The sequence below is a fragment of the Rousettus aegyptiacus genome, unplaced genomic scaffold, assembly GCF_014176215.1.
Source record: "Rousettus aegyptiacus isolate mRouAeg1 unplaced genomic scaffold, mRouAeg1.p scaffold_m13_p_7, whole genome shotgun sequence".
Lineage (NCBI taxonomy): Eukaryota > Metazoa > Chordata > Mammalia > Chiroptera > Pteropodidae > Rousettus > Rousettus aegyptiacus.
The window spans coordinates 85,588,684-85,609,824 of NW_023416310.1; the positions used below are offsets into that span (position 1 = coordinate 85,588,684).

General features: G+C 42.8%; 1 protein-coding gene across 4 annotated transcripts in view; it reads right to left on the reverse strand.

The window, feature by feature from the left end:
• The window catches only part of SGCD (sarcoglycan delta), an 811,202-nt gene that overhangs the window by 127,638 nt on the left and 662,423 nt on the right, over window positions 1-21,141 (reverse strand). For all 4 annotated transcript variants that reach the window (XM_016167092.2, XM_016167093.2, XM_016167095.2 and 1 more), the window contains 2 exons: window positions 6,715-6,802; window positions 679-798 (listed from right to left, as the gene is read on the reverse strand). In XM_016167092.2, the coding sequence (XP_016022578.1) occupies window positions 679-798; window positions 6,715-6,802 (208 nt within the window). The remainder of the gene's footprint in view (window positions 1-678; window positions 799-6,714; window positions 6,803-21,141) is intronic.

Sequence of the window (21,141 nt, forward strand, 5' to 3'; positions counted from 1 at the left end):
TATTTTGATTTGGGTTCAAGTTAAGAGGCATTCAATGAAGCATTTAGAATCGAAGGGTTCCACGTTCAGGATGTACTATCTAACATCTTAGTATTCATAAAGCCTGACTAAAAGTTGCTAAACCAAAGCCAACCTACTCAGCATTACCTCTTTTCTTTTAGTAGAATTTTAACATAGAGTGGGAGGAAAAAACAAAAACAAAAACCCAACAAACCCTAATAGGCTGAAACAAGTCAAACAACTACTCTACACAGATAAAACCTTCCAAAAGGTCAACTGGAGTTATCCTGAGCTAAAGTGAATTGTGCAGATTTTCAGTGAAGTCACTAGTAACGTGATACAAACAGAAGTGATTCTTAATTTACAATCGGGTTCAGTAACCACTGTCACATGTATACAGGTCTTGACTGCTTCACGCAGGACTGTCAGTTATGAGGATGATGTGAATTCTATTGCACTTCTGGGCATGAACACAATCCCACTCAAAGCTTGCTGTTGGAAGATGTGCCACTAAGACTCATGATTTGAGAAAGTTTTGCCAAGAACCAGGCTCCAGGGAAAGGGTTCAACTGTCTTGTTATGAAAGAATCTCGTAATTGGCCTAACTCACTCTTCTAGACACCATTTCACGTTTCCTACCAAATGTACAGACCAATTAAATGATTAAAGTTTCCTTACCTAAAACTCGTAATCTCTCAGCTCCTACTACCACTTCATTGTTATCTGCAGAAAAGAGCAATTTTCCAGACACTGTCTTTACTTCAAACTTTTGGCCATAAGCTTCTACGGCTTTTGGACCTAGGGGAGAGAGAGAGAATGAATATATTAGTCTTGTTGCATTTAATTATGAAGGGCTTTTCATAGAGTGTATACATCTGACACGATTGTACTGGACTTTAATGTAAGTGGATTGGTTTTCAGAAGCCAACTGTGAAAATCAGTCTTATGACTTGAGGCATGTCTTGTCAATTACTTTTAATCATATGCTCGCAGGCTATGATTTTAAAGCCCATCATGTCCTTCCTCTAAACTAATGCTTGACTAAGATTTCCCTCAGTTAACCACCAAATCACTGTCAAATACTTGTAGATCGTGGGTTGAAGGTATTAAGGCATGGAAGGCTCACCATCTTTTGAAGCAACCAGCATATCTTTGGCCTTTAAATTTAGCTGAAATCTGTCTCACTCTGTACACTTGACCCACTGGCTGCATTTGACATCAGACAAAAGTCTATTTCCACAGCATATAGATCATCTCCCGGCAGAAAAGACTATAATATCTTGCAATTACTTGCCTAGGAAGTTATTGAATCTTTTATGCTAGAATTTCATTCTGTAAACATTGAATTTTAGAGGATTTATCATATGCAGCAGATAATGTTTTTGGAGGTGGAGCTATAACGGCATAAAGAAGAAAAGGCTTCTGATCCCATAGCACCTTATCTTCTGATAGAGATGGACAGATATAAGTGTAAACATTTATTAATAAATAAATAAGTAAAAAAAATACATAGAGTTTTGGGTACTATGGAAAAAAATAAAACAGGTTAATGTGTTAGAATTCCTAAAAAAGGAAGAAGACACCTCAGTCTCTCTGAGCTGGAGCTACCCAAGGACACGAAGTGCCTCGGAACAGCCTGGGAGCATCGCCATCCTCACGGAACCCGGCTCAGATCAAAAGGGATTTATCTTTTGGTCTGGAGAGTCATACAGAAAAAAATTTTGAGGCGGGCGTCCAGAAATCTTCTATTAACCAAAACTTCCCAGGAGATTCTAACATAGGACTTTTGTTTTCCTCTAGTTATTTTTCAAGACAGTGTTACTTAAGAATAAAATGTAGTGATGAAAAGGTCCAAAAATGCCTTCCAGGCATAAAGCACCAGGGACACTCCTATAGTTGAACAACTTGGGGTGAGCACTCAGCGCCGTGAGGGAGAACACACGCCATGGGGAACCACATGAGACATCTTGGTGACAAAGAAGGACTTATTATAGTACTTGGCCTTCTATTAGGTTATTTTGGGCAGGGTTTAAGGAATCAAAGCTTTGCTATGGATTAGATGCTGTCAGGAAGTGGGAGTAATTATATACATGGTATCTTAAGAAATCTTTTCTAAAAGTAGGGAAGACCAGAGCAATGCTAAATTGTAATGAATAGAAAAACAACAGTCATACTAGCTAGGATAGAGGGACATTTAATCATTTTTGTGGTTTGGATAAGTGTTTTCATTTTTGTCTGTGTTCAGACTTGATCAGAACTGTCTTTGTTTTCGTCTTTACCCTTCATGGCTGCCAAGTGGCCTTGTCTGGTGTTGATGTTCTGTGAAATTATTTATGGTTAAACAGGGGAACACCGATGACTGCCTGATAATGCCTGGCTAGAACCTGCTGTCTGGTTCCTTTTTGTCAAGGCTATCAGTCTAAGAATCAGAGGACAAGAATTATGTTCCGGCGCTCTCATTTTAGGCAAATCATTTGATCTCTCTGAACCTCATTTTCTGCATCCATAAAATTGTACTATCACCACTTATTCTATCTACCCTGCAGAAAGGTTAAAATGATCAAATTATACTGTTTTTATATAAAGAACTTTGTAGGAAGATAAGTGCTGTGGGGGGACTGCTCTCGTGATCATCATCGTCACTGCGATCATGACCATCACCATTTTTCCAATGCAGTGGTCACAACACATTGCAAAGAATTCATAATGAACGCCTTAGTACACATATCATGTCGATTTGGCTGACCTGATCTCTTGCCAGACATCCATACTAGCCCTCTGACAAAAATAAGGACATTGAAAAGGCTCCTTGATGACTGGGGAATTGAAATAGCAGACAGAGCGCAGACTTTCCAGGTGGCACGGGAGCCGGACGTTATCTTCTCTGACTGCCTTCATGCTGTAGGTGAGAAGAGCAAGCGGTCCCAAGGTCAAGGGCTCTCTCGTGGTCACCAAGTGAGTTTATGGCAGATCTGGGTCTGGAACTGAGCTCTCATAATTGGTCCATGGAAAAAGGATGTTGATTTGTCTAGGAAGAAGAAGGGGGCTGAGCCAATGCACGAGGAGCAGCCAGAAAAGGAGCTTTTGGAGGATGAGGGCAAGTAGAAAGCTGGAGACCAGGACCAGACAGTGAGCCTGAATGAACAGTGATGTGCATGAGGGCCTCCGATTAGATGTCCTGGAAGGGCTGAGATGTGGTCGCTTTCTTGGTGACACCAAAAACTTCAGTAAAGTCTGTCATATTGTCAATATTTTGGGTTGTAACCCTTTTACCCTTTTTCTTAGGGGGAAGATTGAAGATCAGGCGCTAAAGAAGTGCTAATGAATGAATAAATGGTTATAGGTGAGCACCGTTTGCCTACTCTGGATCCAGTCCGATGGCAACGTAGTAGCAAGATGAGGACACAAATACCTGGATTTGCCTCCATGGACTTAAGCAGTAACGTGAGACATGGCCCCTGAGGAGGCGAGAACATCCACCTGCCTGTGTGTGGACTGTATTTACTATGAACTTGAGAATGGTACGTGAGACATCTGGGAGAGCGTGCTGAAGAGAAGGCAGCGATTGGAGAACACAAAACACCATTAAGTGCTTGTCAGAGTTTCTCGGAATACAAAGTGGAATTTACCGAGGGCCAGAACCAGTAACTGGTAGCTTTAGCTAAACCCCCACAGCGTGACTGCTGGTACAGAAGGCTTGTACTTTTGTCGATTTTAACTGGGACTGCCGAACCTCCTCAGACACTGTGAAATCTCAAAAAAAAAAAAAAAAAAAAAAAAAAGATGATTCTAGAAAAAAATACAAATAGAATTGGAGACTGCTGGGAGGTTCCTTGGCAGAGAACCATTGTTCCTCCCTGGGATGGAAAAACAAGATCACTCTTCATAGCTTTAAGCTGGTCTTCAGTTACTCCCACTCTGTGCATGGTAGTCTGTGTGTGAAGTGCCTTCTTCATTCATCTCCCAAACAAGGAGGACATCTATCAGGAAGCAGCAGGGTCCAGTTATGCCACTGTCACCAGCTGGAGAGCTGAAAGGCCCGGGGGCCATCTAGCCTGATTTCTTTCCCCGACTCCCTTGATGCTGGGACCTTCGCCCAGTCTGGCAAGACGCTGTGGAAGACACCCCCAGTTTCACTTCTTGCAGGCCAGGAGTTTCCCTTTCTGACCCACTACTGAGGATACACCAAAACAGCAGCAGTATGAGTCACACATGCATTTGTGGTCTAGCCTGGGGACTCAACTATCACTTAAAACGGGGGTCCCAACCCCCCAGGCCTCCGAAAGGTACTGGTCTGTGGCCTGCTAGGAACGGGGTAGCACAGTAGGAGGTGAGCGGCGAGAGAGTGAGAGAAGCGTCATCTGTGGGAGACGCTCCCCAGCGCTGGCATCACCGCCTCAGCTCCACCTCGGATCATCAGGCATTAGATTCTCATAGGTGCACCGGTCCCTGGTGCCAGAAAGGTTGGGCACCGCTGGTTTAAAACACTGTTTCATGTGACAAGATTACCTGAATTGCTAACACTGGAGTTTCTTCTGGGCGTCTGAGACATTCTGTAGTTAAGTAGGAGAATTTCTGAACACTCTGGATTGCCTTAGTAAACCTGGCCTCCTGGACAACAGGAGTCATTTGCTGTGGGATAAGCACACCACCAGGTATAATGGGGCTGTAGAAGAAATGCTCCGAGCACTGCGCTGTGCTGTCCATCATGTGTGTAAGTGTAAGTGGGGAACCCTGAAGGAAAGCTATAAGGGCGGGGTATGTTCGTAGGAGTGCTGAGGATTTTACTTTGAACACATCCATCCTCTCTAGAAACCTTGAAAGGCTCCCGCCAGCTGGTGTTAGAATGGCTTTTGGTTCGCCTTGTTCTAATATTAGCTGTGTTATGCCTTCCTTTAAGAGTTAGGGATGGGAGTGTTAGCTCCCAAGAGGGCCTGACTTGTGCGGGGGAGACAGAAAAACAGAAGACAGGGAAGGAGGGAGTCAAATGAAAGGAGAGACTAGAAGAGGGGAAGCGGAGAGAGAATGGGGAGAGATGAGGAGGAAGAAGGAAGAGCCAGAGAGAAAGAGCAGCAGGGGAGAAAGGGGGGAGAGAGGAGGGGAGGGGAAGGAGAGAGAAGGGGTGCATGGGGGAGGGGAGCGAGGCGGTGGGGGGGAGTGGGAGGGAGAGGAAGGTAGAAAAGGAGGGATGGGGAGGATTGGAAGGGAAAAGAGAAGGCAACGGGGGAGAAGGATTAAGGGGAGAAAAAGAGGGGAGTTAGGGGGAGAAAAGGGAAAGGAGGAGGCAGGGATGGAGGGGGCCGGGGAGGAGGGAGAGGAGAGAGAGGCTGAATGACTGACTTTTGCTGCATAACAGTCAGTTGGACAGTTCCAGCTTTATCAAAACAAAATCTCAAGTAAACTCAATCTCCCACTGCAAATAAACGGCAAATGATCAACAGGCTAAATAAGTTCTTTTTGGATATGGAAATCCGGGAGCTGCAGGTTGGATTTATGTCCCTCCTGGAGGCAATTTTCACACATGTCGCTTAAATCACTGCTTACTGGAGCCGTTTATTTAATTATTTAGCATGGTGACTGTGGGCCAGATGTTCTATAAGCACGGCCGACAATCCGGTCGCCTGCTAGAACAACATGTTTATGGATCACGGGCTCTGCTACGCCACAGTTCCCTCCACCCGCGTTCTCCCCTGGTAGCCGGTCCCAGTCTCCCACTGGCTGTGGATGCAGATGTCCACGCGCAGCGCTCCTGTGGGCGCACAGTGAGGCTCCGGGCACAAAGGCACCTGGTCCCCATGGCGTGTGCATCGGTGGGGCTCCAGATGTTTTAGTCATGGTAACGTTTCAGGGCATTTGGGCAATTAGCTTCTCAAAAGGTCCATCTGTACACTTTCCTTTCAGTCCTGAAGCCAAAGAAATGGCATTTCCTGTCTGGAAGTATAACGATGGCATTCGAACACACACCCCTTTTCCTTTCCACTGTGGGGTGCATAATGGCACCTGTTTCCCCGCTGCTCATAACCTGTAGAATAGGCATTGGTCATACCACTCAACACGGTACCACAGCCCTGAAGCCCCTGTTTATCACTGTAAGCGTTACTGGGAGTAACCAACCCTTGTTTAAATTTCAGGAAGTTGCAGCTTAAAACCCAGTGGGTGCTTTCCACATCTGTGAGGAGCAAATCTGCTATATTAAAAGGAACCATACAAACATATTCAGAGGGGGTACATCTGCATCTCACAATTGAGTTAGGCTCAAAGCTACCACGCAAAGCAAATATGGCTTGGATTCAAAGTACCATAAAAAATCTCTTTTACACCCCATAAAGTATGGTGTGCATGGCTTTGTGTATACTGTGCTCTCTCAATTAATCCAACACAGTCGGCTTTTCCTCCAGCATTGGAGCAGAGAGCTCGTCTGTGGTTGAGCACCAGCTGAAGCAGCTGGCTTGTGTTTAGGGGCAATGCTACATGAAAAATAGTTTATTTTCCCCTAAACAAATATCATTGGATTTGCATAAGTTAAATGTGTGTATGTGATGAGACTCTACCCTTTGGTAGAATCGTGGAACATATGCTACCTTCTCTTTCTCTGACACACTGTGAAACTTGTTTGCAGACATTTCTTCAGTTTACATGGTGTTTCGAGTTTTGGTTCTACATTTTCTGAGTGCTTAGCGTGTGCCAGCCACCGCCAAGTTCTTTTTCTCTTACCTGTTATCAGCTGAGTTAGCACTTTAGTCTGGTCATTGAGAATGTTCACTGTCACATTTCTGGCTGATTTGAAGTACAGGGCATTACCCTATAACAAGAAAATAAGAAAAACACATGAAAGTGGCAGATTTTTAAACGAAAAACTAAAATCCCAACTCTTCAAGGAGCTGAACTGGTTTTAGCCAAGTCTAATTGACATGTCTTTATTTGAAAACTGTAAGTGTTTAAGGATCCCCACATGCATGATAATTAACTAGCATTCATCCCAAATGGATTTCCTGCACAGAAGAGACACAGACACACATTCAAAATAGATTTCCCTAACACACACACACACACACACACACGCACGCACGCACGCACGCGTACGCACATGTGAATCAGAGACAACTGGGTGACGTGGAGCCCTTTAGATTTTACTGCAGTTTCAGCACTGGTACATGGAATGATAAGGCATGACTGATAATCTCCTTTCCTAGTTTCCAATTTCTCCAAAGGAACCGTGCAGAGCCCTTAACGGGGAGTAGAAAGCTTGTGTAAAATACCCAGCATCTGCCCCTCTGGCACGTCCGCTGGCTGTGAGAACGCAAGTGCTCCCGAGGAAGACTGAAACCTCCCTGTGGAGGTTTTTGCCACACAGGTACACACTACCCCAAAGGCCGGGCATCTCTCAGAGGACTCTGCTGCCCCATTCTTTGTTTTCTCGTTTCCAGATTTCTTTTCCTTCAGCCACTTTCAAAAAGCTCCTCTTTTCACACTTTGGTAGACATTTCTTAGAAGGACTGAGAACAGGGGTTGGCACACTTTTCTGTACAGGGTCTGACAGTAAATACTATAGGCTTTGTCGGAAATGCAGTCTCTGTGCTGACTACTCAACTGCTTTGGTGCAAAACAGCCACAGACAAGTGGGTATGGCTGTATTCCTATAAAACTTTATTCATAAACAGTGATTTTTACATTTCATTTAATATAGTTTAAAATTTAAATTTAATGCAATCTTATTCTGTCACAAAATTATTCTTCCTTATCCCCTCCAATCATTTAAAACTGTAAAAACCATTCTCAGTTCACTGGCCATATGAGAACAGGCAGAGGGCTGGTTTCAGCCCACAGGCCACCGTTTGCCAAACCCTAGTTTAGATGGTCTCCCTTTTCCAGAGAAAACTAAAGCCATAGACTAAAGGATGAATCAGTAACAGAACATGTCAGTAATCAGTTGTTACTGGAAAGAAGAATGTAGATAGTCGTTCCTGTCTTTCCAAAACTTTGTTACCACATGGCATATGTCTTCTTGAAAATTCAGTAACACCGATGTGCACCGAGTCCTAAACACAGAAAAATCCATTGTCCACCTGAGTTGTGAGGAAACGGAAGGCAGGCAAGACAACACCTAGTTGTCCCCATTAGTCTTATGGTCTAATGGAGACAACTAGACGGGCCCACAGATCGCACCAGACACAGGACAGCAGGTGATGAAGGGGGCACAAACGATGCATGTGGGAACTTTCCTGAGGGGTGAGATCAGTTAGAGCTTGAGGCTGTGTACCTGGAAGCGAAGGAGATGTTAATGCTTGAGCTGAGTCTCGCAAAGACAAATAGTTTTATCAAGGTGAAATGAAAAATGGAGGTCGTGGAGGTAGGAAAAATGGAGGTTGTGGGCTGACTGTCTAACTTTTTTTTTTTTTCTTCCCCTTCTAAAACTGGCAGGCATGGAATTGGATCAGCACGTCTAGCCTAGTGCCGGCATATGGCCGAGAGGCAGAGCTGTCCTGACAGGCGGCCAGCCCCAAGGGCGGTGGTGGTTTCCACGGGTGAATGAAGGGATGAGGTGGCTGCTGCCAGGGCGTTTTGCCATAGACGGGCTGTCTGGAGCGATGGGTTCTCTCCCCCAGGGTCGACTGCTGAAATGGATAACCAACACTCAGGCCCCGAGCGACCAGTTAGCCGTGGTGCAGAGCTGCCGGCTCTCTCAGGGAGAGAGAAGACGACTCCGACGCATCGGGGCAGACACTGGTGCATGGCAATCCCCACAGCTGAAAATCAACATTCTGCCTGATGAAAAAGGTTTGCTTTTTCTTTTTAAATTGGCCCAGGGAAGAAAAAAATACATTAAGTCTAATATTGACGTAGGTTTTTTTTTTTTTTTTTTTTAAATGTCCATTAGAAAATAAATACTAGCCAGAAATAGCATCTTTGGCATTACTTCTGGCAGTGCTGAACGGTTCTACTTAGAACTTAAAAATAATTCAAGTAATGTGAGGATTCAGAACTTGGAACCTGAACAGGAGGTTGTGCGTTTCTAGAAGTTAATGTTCTAACATTTTTCTTTGTATATTCAGCAACCTGGTGCTGCAGAGAGAAAAGTGACCTGGGATCAGAGAACGAGGTGCACTGCACTGTCACTGACCAATGTGTGACCTTGAGAAAATCACTTAACTGTTCTCGTGGCTCGTTCTCTGCATTCTCCACTGGCATCGGCAAATTCAGGGCTGACGTACCTGAGCGCTCACTGTGTGCCATGTGTGCGCTGGAAGCCTGGAGGCAGCCCGCCCTGTTTCTAATCTCTCCTCTACCACCTCCTAGCTGGGTAACTTTGGACGAGTTACTCAGCTGTTCCAAGCCTCAGTTTCTTGATCGGTAGGATGGTGCGAATCTTCATTATTACTAAATTATTAAGATATTTATGAAATACAATTTTTATTATTAAAATTAAACTCTAGGTGTATTTAAGACATGGCCGAGTGTCAGGCACACAGGAAGTCCTCTGTAGTTGTTGGGGTAGGGGGACAGGAGGAACGGGGCGGGGAGGAGGGCAGGATGGGGGTCTGTGGGGAGGGGGTGGGAGGGAGAGGAAAGCATTTGCATTCCCTAACTTCACAACCACTGTGCAGTGAGTCAGGGGATTCTTCCATTTCCAACATTCTCTGATTACACATTTCAAAGGATCTCCCTGTACCTGGCTCATCGCTCACTATTATCATTGAAATCTGAGTTTCTTCAAATGCAACCTGCTTGCTCTTAATACTATCCAAATAATTCTAATGCGGGGGGGGGGGGGGGGGGGAGGGGGGGAATCTAACAGCTTTGATCAAGGTTTACAGGAAGATATAGTAAAAACAAAAAAACAATAAAACAAAAAACAAAAAACAAACCGAAACCATTCCTTTTTATCACTATGTCAAAATGTTATAACTTAGCATTAATTGTTCTAACATGCTAACCTTCTGGGAAGCAGAGTCTCTGCTACATCAGGGTTTAAACAAAAAGCCTCACACTAGCCTGGGACGCACTGGTGTAATCCTCTCAAATACCTGATATCAGGACAAAAAGCATTAACCAGCTAGCTAACAAATGTGCAGATCCCGACACAGTAACTGGGTGGTGTGTTTTATTTGGCTCTGGTTCTTAATGGAGACTAAACCAGGAAAATACCAGCCAACCAGAATCCCTGGGGTCTCCAGGTATTATTAGACTGAGTTGGGGGAGACACTCTCTTTCTTGTCTGAGAAGTTAAATTCTGCCCTCTCAGCTTCTTGTCTTTCCCCTGTGTCCTTCCTATTGACCATGGCATCCTCTGGGCCTGAGGAGGTAAATTTCTGCGGCAGGAGATCCTGCTCTGTGGCCTGCAACTTTCACAAACTGACCTTATGGCAAGGGCTTTGTGGGGGAACTGCCCAGAGGTCAACTCCGCCTGGCAGAAAGAAAGGAGTCTGGCAGACCTGCGGCTCCCGAAGAAAGTCAGAGCCCTGGACCAGGTCTGCACACCACCAGGCTGCCTGGGAGACTTGGGAGACAATGCACCGTTCCTCCCACGGTGGCAGAGGACAGTGCACATCAGTAGTCTCCCCAAATAATGAAAGCACACAGCATTTTTGATAGAGAAGACTCACCATCGCATCTGTTTTTCTAAAGCAAAATAGGCCGAACAGAATCAGACCTTTACTTGATGACTCTAGCCCACTGAAGTGAACACTGTTCCAGGATGCCCTCCAGGGGCTACTGTATGCACGTGGCTCTTTGAATACTAAATGGCTCCATCATCCCAGCATTTTAAAATTATTGTATCTGATTTTTAATAATGCACAATTTTTTATATCAAAACGGTACATGTAAATAACAAATACTACAAAATTTATACCACAGAGCAGTGGTTCATACCTCTCATCACTGCAAGAACTTCCAACTTGCTAGAGTGGACCCAAAAGGGGCAGTGTAATCAATCTAACCTCACAGGGTGATCTGATCATCAATTCCGAACCAGGCGGGTCATAATGGGTAGACACTCCCCAGGCATATGACTTCCTCAGTAAAAGATTTAACCAAGCTCTGTCCATTGTGCATCTAGGTTAAGTAACACACCGTGAAATGCCAGAGGTTTCCCAGACCCCTCGAAGGCGTAACGACCCTCGAGGGAGCACATAATCTTGCTAACTGTCCCGTGCCTTGCCTTCTCCCGCCTTCATGCAATCTTTACTTTCCCTCAATTCCAAAGATATAAAAGAAACTTGCAAAACTGCCGTTCTCTGCAGCATTTGAGATCCTGCTTTCCAGAAACGTCATCAGCCTTGGCTTAAATAAACTCATAAAAATTTTCCATAGGTTTGGACCTTTCTTACATTGACACCAGGAAGCTCCTTCTGGCGTTTCCTTCCACTTGGCTCAAAATATGCTTCTATGAGATCTCTTGATTTATCAACTTTAGATGTTATCCACTGAATTTTTGCAATGGTGTGGAGTCTTTCTCACAACTTTGGCCAAATCAATATTCAGAATCTACAGTATTATGATTGTTATTGTCCAGAGCTAAGCCAAGTGGTGTTCTTTAACTACATGTCCTTTTTCTGTCTTCAACATTGTTTTCTTTTTCTGGAGTCAATAAAAGCTTCGTTAAAAAAAAAAAAACTGTATAATTTTTTAGGTTTTTTGTTCTGTTAATGTTCAACTCTTTTTTCAATTTTTCTGGAAAATATCCTCAACTTTAGTTCCAATCTTTCTGTTGACTTTTTAACCTTCTACTATCATAGTTTTAATTTTCAAGAGCATTTTCTTATCCTTTGAACTGTCCTTTTTATATTTTCCCTTTCTTGTTTGATTGACATTCTATCTTCTCTTAGATGGGAATAAAAAAGCTGGTTGGAAGGTCCATGTTTCTAAAAGGGTGAAATTTGCCATAGGGTACAGTGGGGGGAACTTGGCTAATTCAGTGGAGGACCTCCAAATGTCAGTGTGTGTGTGTGGAGTCAGTACCTGTGGGTCAGTCAGTTCCAGCAAAGAGGAACTCTCCAACTCCTGCTGGGAAGGTGGTGGGTGTAACTGTAGATGTCAGAGTTCTGAGTGTCAGAGGAGAAAAGGTTGGGGATTTTGTTGTTCAGCGATCGACTTTCAATTAAGCCTGTTGCAGTGACTCATTCCTGACTTCATCTGTGTCTAACATCTGGAGCCCAGAGGTGCTCTGGTCAAACTTTCTAGAAAGCCATCCTCATCTCCTCTGCTAGGCTGGGACGCTCCCTAGCCTAATAGAGGTACTTGCTTAGCTGGGTCAACTGGGGATGGGATTTGGGGATAGAGGAGAGTCTGGGCCTTTATACAGATTTTTCAGTCATCTTTTTTCAGCCCCATTCCAGGGTGGTGCATTAGGACTTTTGGGGGCCCCAGCCACTGTGCCTAAAATGTCTCATGGATAAGCAACCCAGGTCTACTCACTACATACCAAGGCTTTCGATCCTACAGGGACATCTAGTTCTCATCTACCCACTTTCCATCGGTTTCTCTCCGTTGCTTTCTCTCCATTTCTCTATGACCATGTGAGTTCATTCCTTTTCAATTTTGTTCTCTACTTATTGTCTTTTTCAGTGGGCTTTTTAAATGAAGCAGAAATCTATCATTTCTCAATGCCATCGAGTTTGTCTGCCTCTAGAGCTGCTTCGTACTACTGTCTTCTTAAGAGGAAAGCAGGTTAAAATGGTGTGTAAGTCAAGAATAGGTCCAGGACCTATGAGCATCTGTGAAGCATTTTATATACACTAACTGAATACCTGGAACGTGCTATACCTTGTCCTTGACCCTGGAGAACAGACAAGATATGACCTTTATCTTTGAGAAGCTCCTCACTCAGGGGGTGACTGAATCAATGCAAAATTACCGTAACAACAGTGTGATATCACTTCAACTGAGATCTATGCTCTGCTGGTATGCAAGGCACAGATTTTAATATTTGCCTTTGATGACAACCATTATCACCACATTCTGGAGGCGACCTCCAGAAATTACTTATCTTGAAAATCCTACATGGTAGTATATTTTCCTTGCCCTCTGAGTTGCTAAAAATCTGATCTGGGAATCTAGATAAATGGAGAAAACCACAAGAGAGCATGCAAAAAACTTCCACATTCAGAAAAAGCTTTCAACCCTTAGTGTTAATGAAGTTCAGAGGAGGAAGGGGTCGGCGTGACTGGAACTCTGGGCGTCTTCCCAGAGGAGTGTTGGGCCGCCCGGCACCCTGTCAGGGTGGCTCACAAAAGCAGTTTCCATCTAGTGTCAGCTTACAGGACAAGGGAGGCTGGCCTGCTGGGGTGCAAGTTCAGAGTGTGAGCTATAGAGTCTGATGGATTTGGACTTGAACCACAACTCTGCTTTTTACTAACTGTGTGGCTTTGGGTAAACCATTTACATTCTTTGAGCCTCAGTTTCTATAACTGTGGAATGAAGTTAAAGGCTACCTAATGGGGTTGATTTGAGGACTAAGACAATATGTGTCAAGTGTCAAGCACAGTGGCTACCAAAATACTTTATAAAGTATAACGGAGAAATAAACTAAGACTGCACTGGGAGGTTCCTTGGAAAATAGCTGATTCTAGGACTGCGGCAAGAGACGATGAGCCTGGAGCATCTTTTAGTGCCCAAAAGGAAAGAAGTGCTCAGAAAATGAATTAAGAAATAAGCAGAAAAACATCCCACAATTATGGGAAGATGTCAAAGGGTGTACGTACAGGAGACAACTGAAGGAGCTCCCAATGACCAAAAATGGAATAATCTGAACAACTAAATAAATAATGTAGTACTGAATTATAACTCAAAACATAAAATAAATGTCCAAGAGTCAATACTAATATCCATAAATGTTTAAATAGATAAATAAAAGAGAAAAAATAAACACATCTCCTGTGTAGAAGAATTCCAAGCAATTTTCTACTCCTTATGGTGGGTTACACACACTGATTTTTTTTTTTTTTTCAAAGAGTGCAGCTTGGAAAGAGGGATGGTAACTTCACAGTGGAGAAATCTGACAAACACTGGCTCAGCCAGGTGATCAAGGTCAATGCTAACAGTAATAAGTCATGCTGACAGTATGTACACTTGATATATGTGCAGAAAATGACACTTTACCTTTGTGGTCTTCCTCTTTAAAACCCAAAGTCCCCATCTAATGATGAGAAAAATATCACACAAATCTCAATTGAGGGACATTTTGCAGAATACCCAACCAGCTTTCTCAAAGTTGGTAAGGTCATGCAACCAAAGAAAAGTCTGAGAAACTGTCACAACTGAAAAGGACCTAAAGAAACATGACAATTAAATGTAATATAGTATCCTAGATGAGCTCCTTGGACGTTAAAAGTCATTAGGCAAAGATGAAGGAAATCTGAATGAAGGATGGATTTAGTTAGTAATAATGTATCAGTATTGGTTCACTAACTGTGACAAAAAACTGTGACAAAAATGTGACAAGAAAAAGTACGGGACCGTACTAATGTTAGACACTAGTAAGAGGGGAGATTGGGTGTGAGGAATAAAAGAGCACTCTGCACTATATTTATAACTTTTTAGTATATGTAAAACTACTCTAAAATAAAGGTCTCTGGAAAACTATATTAGGTCACCAAATTCTAAGATTTAGAACTCCAGGATGAGACCATGGAAAGACACTCACCTCTGAGAAGGCAGGAAGCTTAATACATTGTGGGCATCACCAGCCAATACATTATTCTATCATAAGGTACTAGCTGGAGTGATAATTGTTCATTAAATACTACTAAAAAAAACTGACACAAACTTAGATTTTTCATTAAAATCATCCCAAGGAGTAGTTTGTAAGTTAATCTTTAGCAAGCATCAAATGTGTGTATTCTTATCATTATTATTTTGAATAGAATGTTTTAGTTGTCTTTGAATCAACCTTTTTTAAAAGCATGACAAGTATTTTAAAACAATACTGCAGTTTAAATATTTCTACTTTGCTTTGGAATATATATAATGAGGCTTGGGTGGATTTCTATTTTTTTTTAAAAAAAGTTTTCTAATCATGAATAATGAAGCCACTCGGTGAAGTACTTGCTTGAAATAAGCTGGGAATGGGTCCAGTTCTTCCGTCATAGCATTCCTGTCCAGCCACTCTCTGCTCTATGCCCAAATTTGGGTGCGTTTAGGTCTCTCTCAATATTTAACTAAGTCGAGTTGCTCTGTTTAATGATTCTTTAGAATTGTCATGTTAGCATGTCAACACTGGAAGGGGACTGCCAGATTTCCTAGTGTCTGGCACATTCTTGGCACCCACTAGGCTTTCAATAAATATTTGCTGAATAACTGAATGCTCAGATTGAATTAAGAGTCAACAGAGAGGCTTGTCAAGAAAAGAAGTAATTAAATGAAGGCGGACATTGACTGTCAAAGAGAGTTTTCAAAAGGCAAACTATTAGTGATGGCTGATATGATCATCTAAAGAGAAAACTGATTGGGGTGGGAAGAGGCTGTACAGCTAGCTATATGATCAACAAATACTTGCTTACCACCTCATGGAGTGCAAGGGACTGTAGGTGATACAAATAAGATGTGAGTCTCTAGATGGCAGAGAGAAGAAGGGGCACAATTCATTACACCAAGGTTAAATTATGCCTGGAATGTTCCCTGGGCCTGTAGCACTCATTTGGCATGTAGTACTGAAAAGATCCTCTTTCAATTGCTCCTTATCGGTTCTTCTAGGCAGGTATTTTCTAGGCAGAAAACACTGTGCCAAGTACTGAGCAGGTGGCAGCTTACAAGCCTAGTATGGGCAATAAGAGTTCCATAAATGATGTTATAATTGCAATTCCAATGAAAGCGAAGTAGAAGGTGAAATAAGAGAACACACAGAGAAATCTACCCTAATCTGGGCAGTCAGGGAAGGCCTTTCAAAAGGAGAGACATTCTGGCCAAGATCATAGGGGTGAATGAGAATTAGTTAGCTGAAACAGGGGAGACAAGTTTTCAGACAAAGTGATAAACACATGTACTAACTGGCCCTGAGGCAGGAAGGAGTTTGATACATTTACGGGCAAATGTATCATTAGAGCCTGATGATCAAAGGAGAGAGAGAAACACGTTCCTCCAGTCTTGCCATCAGCTTTGTGAATACGGTCCACGCTGCCCTCTGATGAACGGGAATGTTTGATTTTGATGTAAGAAAACTAATTTGTTTCTCCTTACAGATGGTTTCTTGGGGTTTCATAAAGAAACCCTTTCCTGCTTTAGTCCATTCTTCATATTCTTTTCTGTAAACATTTGAGCTTTACTTCTCATACTAAGCCTTTATTGCCCCTGAAATCCACTATTGTATATACTTTAGGTGAGAATCTTAAAGGCAGCTGTTGTCAACACTATCTACCAGGGGACTGCTATTTTCCTCCAGTGATCTGCGGTGCCACCTTTATCATATATTAATTCCCAAATATCCATGAGTCTGTCTCAGAGCCTTCTAGTCTGTTCTATTCTGTTTGTTCTTGTATCTTACTGTTTTATTTCTGCGGTTTGTGGTCTCTAAATATCTGATAGATCTGTCCACCCTCTTTGCTCTCATAGACCATTTAAATGATATTGAACTTTCCCCGAAAATGGGAAGTCATTGACAAGTTTTCAGTTGATTTGTGTTTAAACATGATCATTTTGGCTACCTTGTGAGGATTGACAAGAGAGGCCATGCTTGATGTAAGAGGCCAGGTGGGAGAATACTGCAGGAATCCAGGTGAGAAATGGTGTTTTGAACTGGAGTGGGGGTAGAAGAGGTTAAACATATGTATTTTTAGAAATGACAGGGGATGAGAAGTGATCAGACTTGGGAATGAGGGAGGATCAGAGTCAAGGATGACTCATGTTTCTTGACAGCTGGAGAGGTAGTAGGCTGTTTATTGAGATAGAGAACAGTGGGTGAGAGTGAATATTTGAAGGGCGGGTTTGGTCAGTAGGAGGTTGGGGACTTAGGAATTCAGGCTGGGAAATGTAATTGTGAATTGCCTCAGAGCCTGATATATTGGGGTGCAGGGTTGGCATTTCTTTCAATCCTACATCACATTTTAAAGTTCCACTGTACGTCTACAATGAATATAAAAAGCTCCTTTAGAAAAATGTTCACACTTAAATTATCTCAGCTGATAACTCTCACGAAAAAACCCGTGCGTTTCCATGTTGATTCTTTTTGGTAGCTTAAAGTTTGCTTTCTGCTTTCTCTAGAAACCATTGGTGGGAACCCTATGAGAGGGCAGCTGTGTTAAAATGCAATCCCTAACTTAAAGACAACACATCAACTCAAATTGCTCATAGTTTCAAGGTTACAAAAAATTGAAAGGAACTTCTCAGGAAATGAAATATCGGTGCTTCTTCTGGGGTGTGTGTGTGTATGTGTGTGTGTGTGCACGCGCACGCACAAAGGCTGCTGGAGAGGAGGGGTTCTAATTACATATCCAATAAACAAGTCAGCAGGAGACATAAAATTATGAATTAATTTTAATTTGCTAGTCAAGTTTCCTGAAATGTAGCTAACTCCACAGGAGAAAAGAAAATGCTGATATATTTTCCTCTTTTGGGGTAAGATCATTTACGACGGTTAAATGAGATGCCTTGGCTAAGAATGACTTCTTTCACATCCCAACTAAAGAGCCCAAGTGACATCCTGGACTGGATTCTCAGAGAGTGCAGCTACTGAATAGATTGCTTCTGGGATATGTAAAGAGGTAAATGTTTTATCTTTGCTTGCCTGGGGAAGCCAAGGACCGATCTCAGTGGGTCACCCTTTTATGTGGCCAGTACAGTACAAAGAATTTTAACAGCAGTATAAGAGCTAGTCTACAGCCTTTGCTGTATTTGGAAAGACAACATTAACATTCAAGTAACAACTCAAAACCAATGAGATCAGAGGCAAACGAAGAAAATGGCACTTGACAATGTCCAGTACACGCTCCTATGTATTATATCTCAGGGGACAGTTTCATCTTCACAGCATATAAAATGATACCAGAATCTGTAACTGCCTGAACCTCTTACTGGTATTTCCCAATGTTCCACAGAAAACTTTTTTTTTTTTTTGGTAATATGTGAATAGTCATTCTTACAAGTAAAATAAAATAAAAATCTGTCCCCAAAAGATTTTGTGAGCAAAATAGTTCAGGAAATTCAATATACTTTCTCCCTCCTTCTAGCTGCATGGTGCATGTTCATTTCAGCACAGAGAAGTCCTACATCAACATAATTTGGGTAGCGTACCAACAGTTCGAAGATTTACTTATAGAATTTTTGTCTTAAACTGCGTGTTAACAGAGTACACTGCAGGATCCATTTTGGGAAGTGCTACTTTATTGATGGCTTTAAATACATACACTATGACTTAAATATCTTTGCACCTCTTTAAAACCATGAAGGGGCTCAGCAGAGAACCTGACACATGACGGGTCTTGAGTTATACCTGCTGGATTGGCTCATGTCCACAATCCTAGCGAGCAGCTGTTGTTGCCATTTTATAGGTGACAAGCCTGAGGCTAATGCTGGGGCATGACTCGCCCAGGCTTCCACAGAGAGAATTTAAGACCCAGGAATAGAGGCTTGAGTCCTTTCCTCCTGTTCCTCTGCTGTGAAACGTGTATTCTGAGCTGTAAGTGTAAGAGCTGTGATAAAGGGAAGACTCTGGTACTGGTTGGCACAGTTAGGGAAATCTCAGAGAGTGGGAGAGGGGAATGACCAGTTTCTGAGAAAGCCGATAAACAGACTTTGCAGGGCAAGGAGGCGGCTCAGAGCTGTCCCATTGGATCAAGCTGATTCCAATATTACAGCATTAAAACTCAACAGACAACAATAATAACATATGCCTTTCTCGTGGAAGTCTTTTTCCCTCTAATATAGATAGGAATGTAAACAAAAACCGTTCCACTCCATTCTTTGCTACACAAATTCTGTAGGCCAAACTTGTCTGGCTTTTGGCCACGTTTGCAAACAGGGCTCTTAGATGCATGGTGCCCTTGCAGTGGCCTGCGAGTGCCCCCAGATCTAGAGGCACAAGCCTGGGCTTTGTGGCTGGGCCCCCACACATTCCTCAGCTCTATTTGTACATGTTTTCCGCTCCCTGTCAGTGAGGGCATTTGCTTTGGATCTTGACCTTTCACAGAATGGTGCCTGGCATTTTAGGGAGTCGAAAAGCATCTCTCAGAACTGTCTGGGTAAGGATGGTGTGAACCTTTCGGAGAGAAGCAAGTGCAAGTGGAGGCTGGAACTGCAAAGCTGGAGAGAAAGACAACTGCTGCACAGGACGGGCTTGCGTCGTGAGAGTGGCTCTGTGGCCTGCTTCGCGGATCTATGCCCAGACTAATGCTGACTTGATGGAGGACTGATGGAGGTTTTGCCTCTTAAAAAACTGGCCTGAGTGACATAACCCAAAAAGACCAGCCATGGGGTGACTCGAGCCTTTCTTTGTGGAGTACTATCATGGTTATGTCAGGCTTAAGTGGTACACAGCCCTTAGCTGAGACTCTGGCTTTGCCATTTCTGAGTCGGTATCTCTAGACCACATAGCCTCAGTTTCCTCAACTGGAAAATGGGGATTATAACGTGCAAGATGGGGATAATAAGAGCACCCCTTATGGAGTTGAAAAGATTAACTAAAATAGCATATAAAGTTACTTAGCATCATGTTTGCGCCTTTAAACATATGTATTTTAAAAGGGTATTAGACCACTGATGTTGGTGGTTGATAAGCTCTGTCAGTCTGCAAAATTGGCGGACATATTAGGATGCGAAATGTTTCTGTTTCGTACATGGTGATTCAGAGACTGATTTTAGGCAGGAGAGCTGGGCGTGCAATCTGGCTCCTCTGTACACTTGTGGAATGAAGGCAGGTGGGTAACTTAACCTCCTTGTGTCTCAGTCTCCCACCAAGTGGGTTGTGGGGGAGAACAGAACACGTCTCACCGGTTGCTGTAAGACACTATCTGCAAGACATATAGCATAGTGTCTAGGAAAAAGAACTCAATGTGGAGTGACAATAACGGATATGAAAGGATAAGAAGAGTGTCCTGCATAGCATTCGTGTCTAAGCTCTCTGGTGTGATTAAGAAGGTGTGGAAAGGCACCTTGACAACAACAAAAAGTGTCTGAGGGTCCCATGGTGAAGGCTGCTCCTTAAATGGCAGTCTTCCTCACCAGCTGCCATGGAGAACCAGGCTGGCAGAGAATCGAGACAGGGTAGGTAACTGTTGATTCAAAGAGAGGATATAGAACACTGAGTCCATGTTGGGACCTGACCTGGGCAGGGAGTTCACGAAGGGTAAGCAGAAAAGAAGAGGGAGGATTCAAGCCGAGTATTTCATACTTGAGGTACAGTGTCTGCACTTTCTATCCATGTAATTATCATACTTTCAAAGATTAAGCAGCAATAATCCCTAGGTCACACAGAACCTGACTCAAAACCCAGGCTCATAATCCAAATACAGCTCTAAGACCTTCATGCCATGACTCTTCTGAGCTTATAGCTCTTTAGAAGTGGCAGATAATATGTGCTTTTAATTTTCTTGCTAAAAAAAAAAAATGAAATGAGCATGCATTATTTTCACAACTATAAAAATCATGCATAAAGAATGTTCATAACCATGAATATCATGAATATAAAACATAAAAATACATTTATAAAAGAACATGACATATTATTAAATTAAAAAGTATTGAAAAACACAGGTTATGCATTCGGTTCTTAATTATTTTTATGTGCTCTTAATTTTTTTTTCTTGGCAGGTCAAAATTTCTAATTTCTTGGTCAAGTCAAAAGGGAAAGGAGTGATTTTGAAGTTGTCACCAATCCCCTGGAAAGGACGCTCGATTCTTGCAGGGAAAGTACAAGTACGTGTTCTCCACTCCCATTACTTAGCTAAGTCATGTTTGCATTATGCTAGCTTGATTGAAAAATGGAGATGTCAAAGGACGAAATCAGCAGAAGTAACCTTTAATTAAATTGATGTAAGTCGATATTTCCTCACAAAGATATCTCATTCCTCATTCGGTAGGAAAGTAACAGTATCATGTGGTTAGATACTTTGGGTACTTAATTCAGTTGCCCACGTAAAAAAACTTTGTCAAACTTGATGTGAGGTTCTAGTCATAATGGAGGGGTCAGGTCAGGGTTCGTTGTGCCCTGTA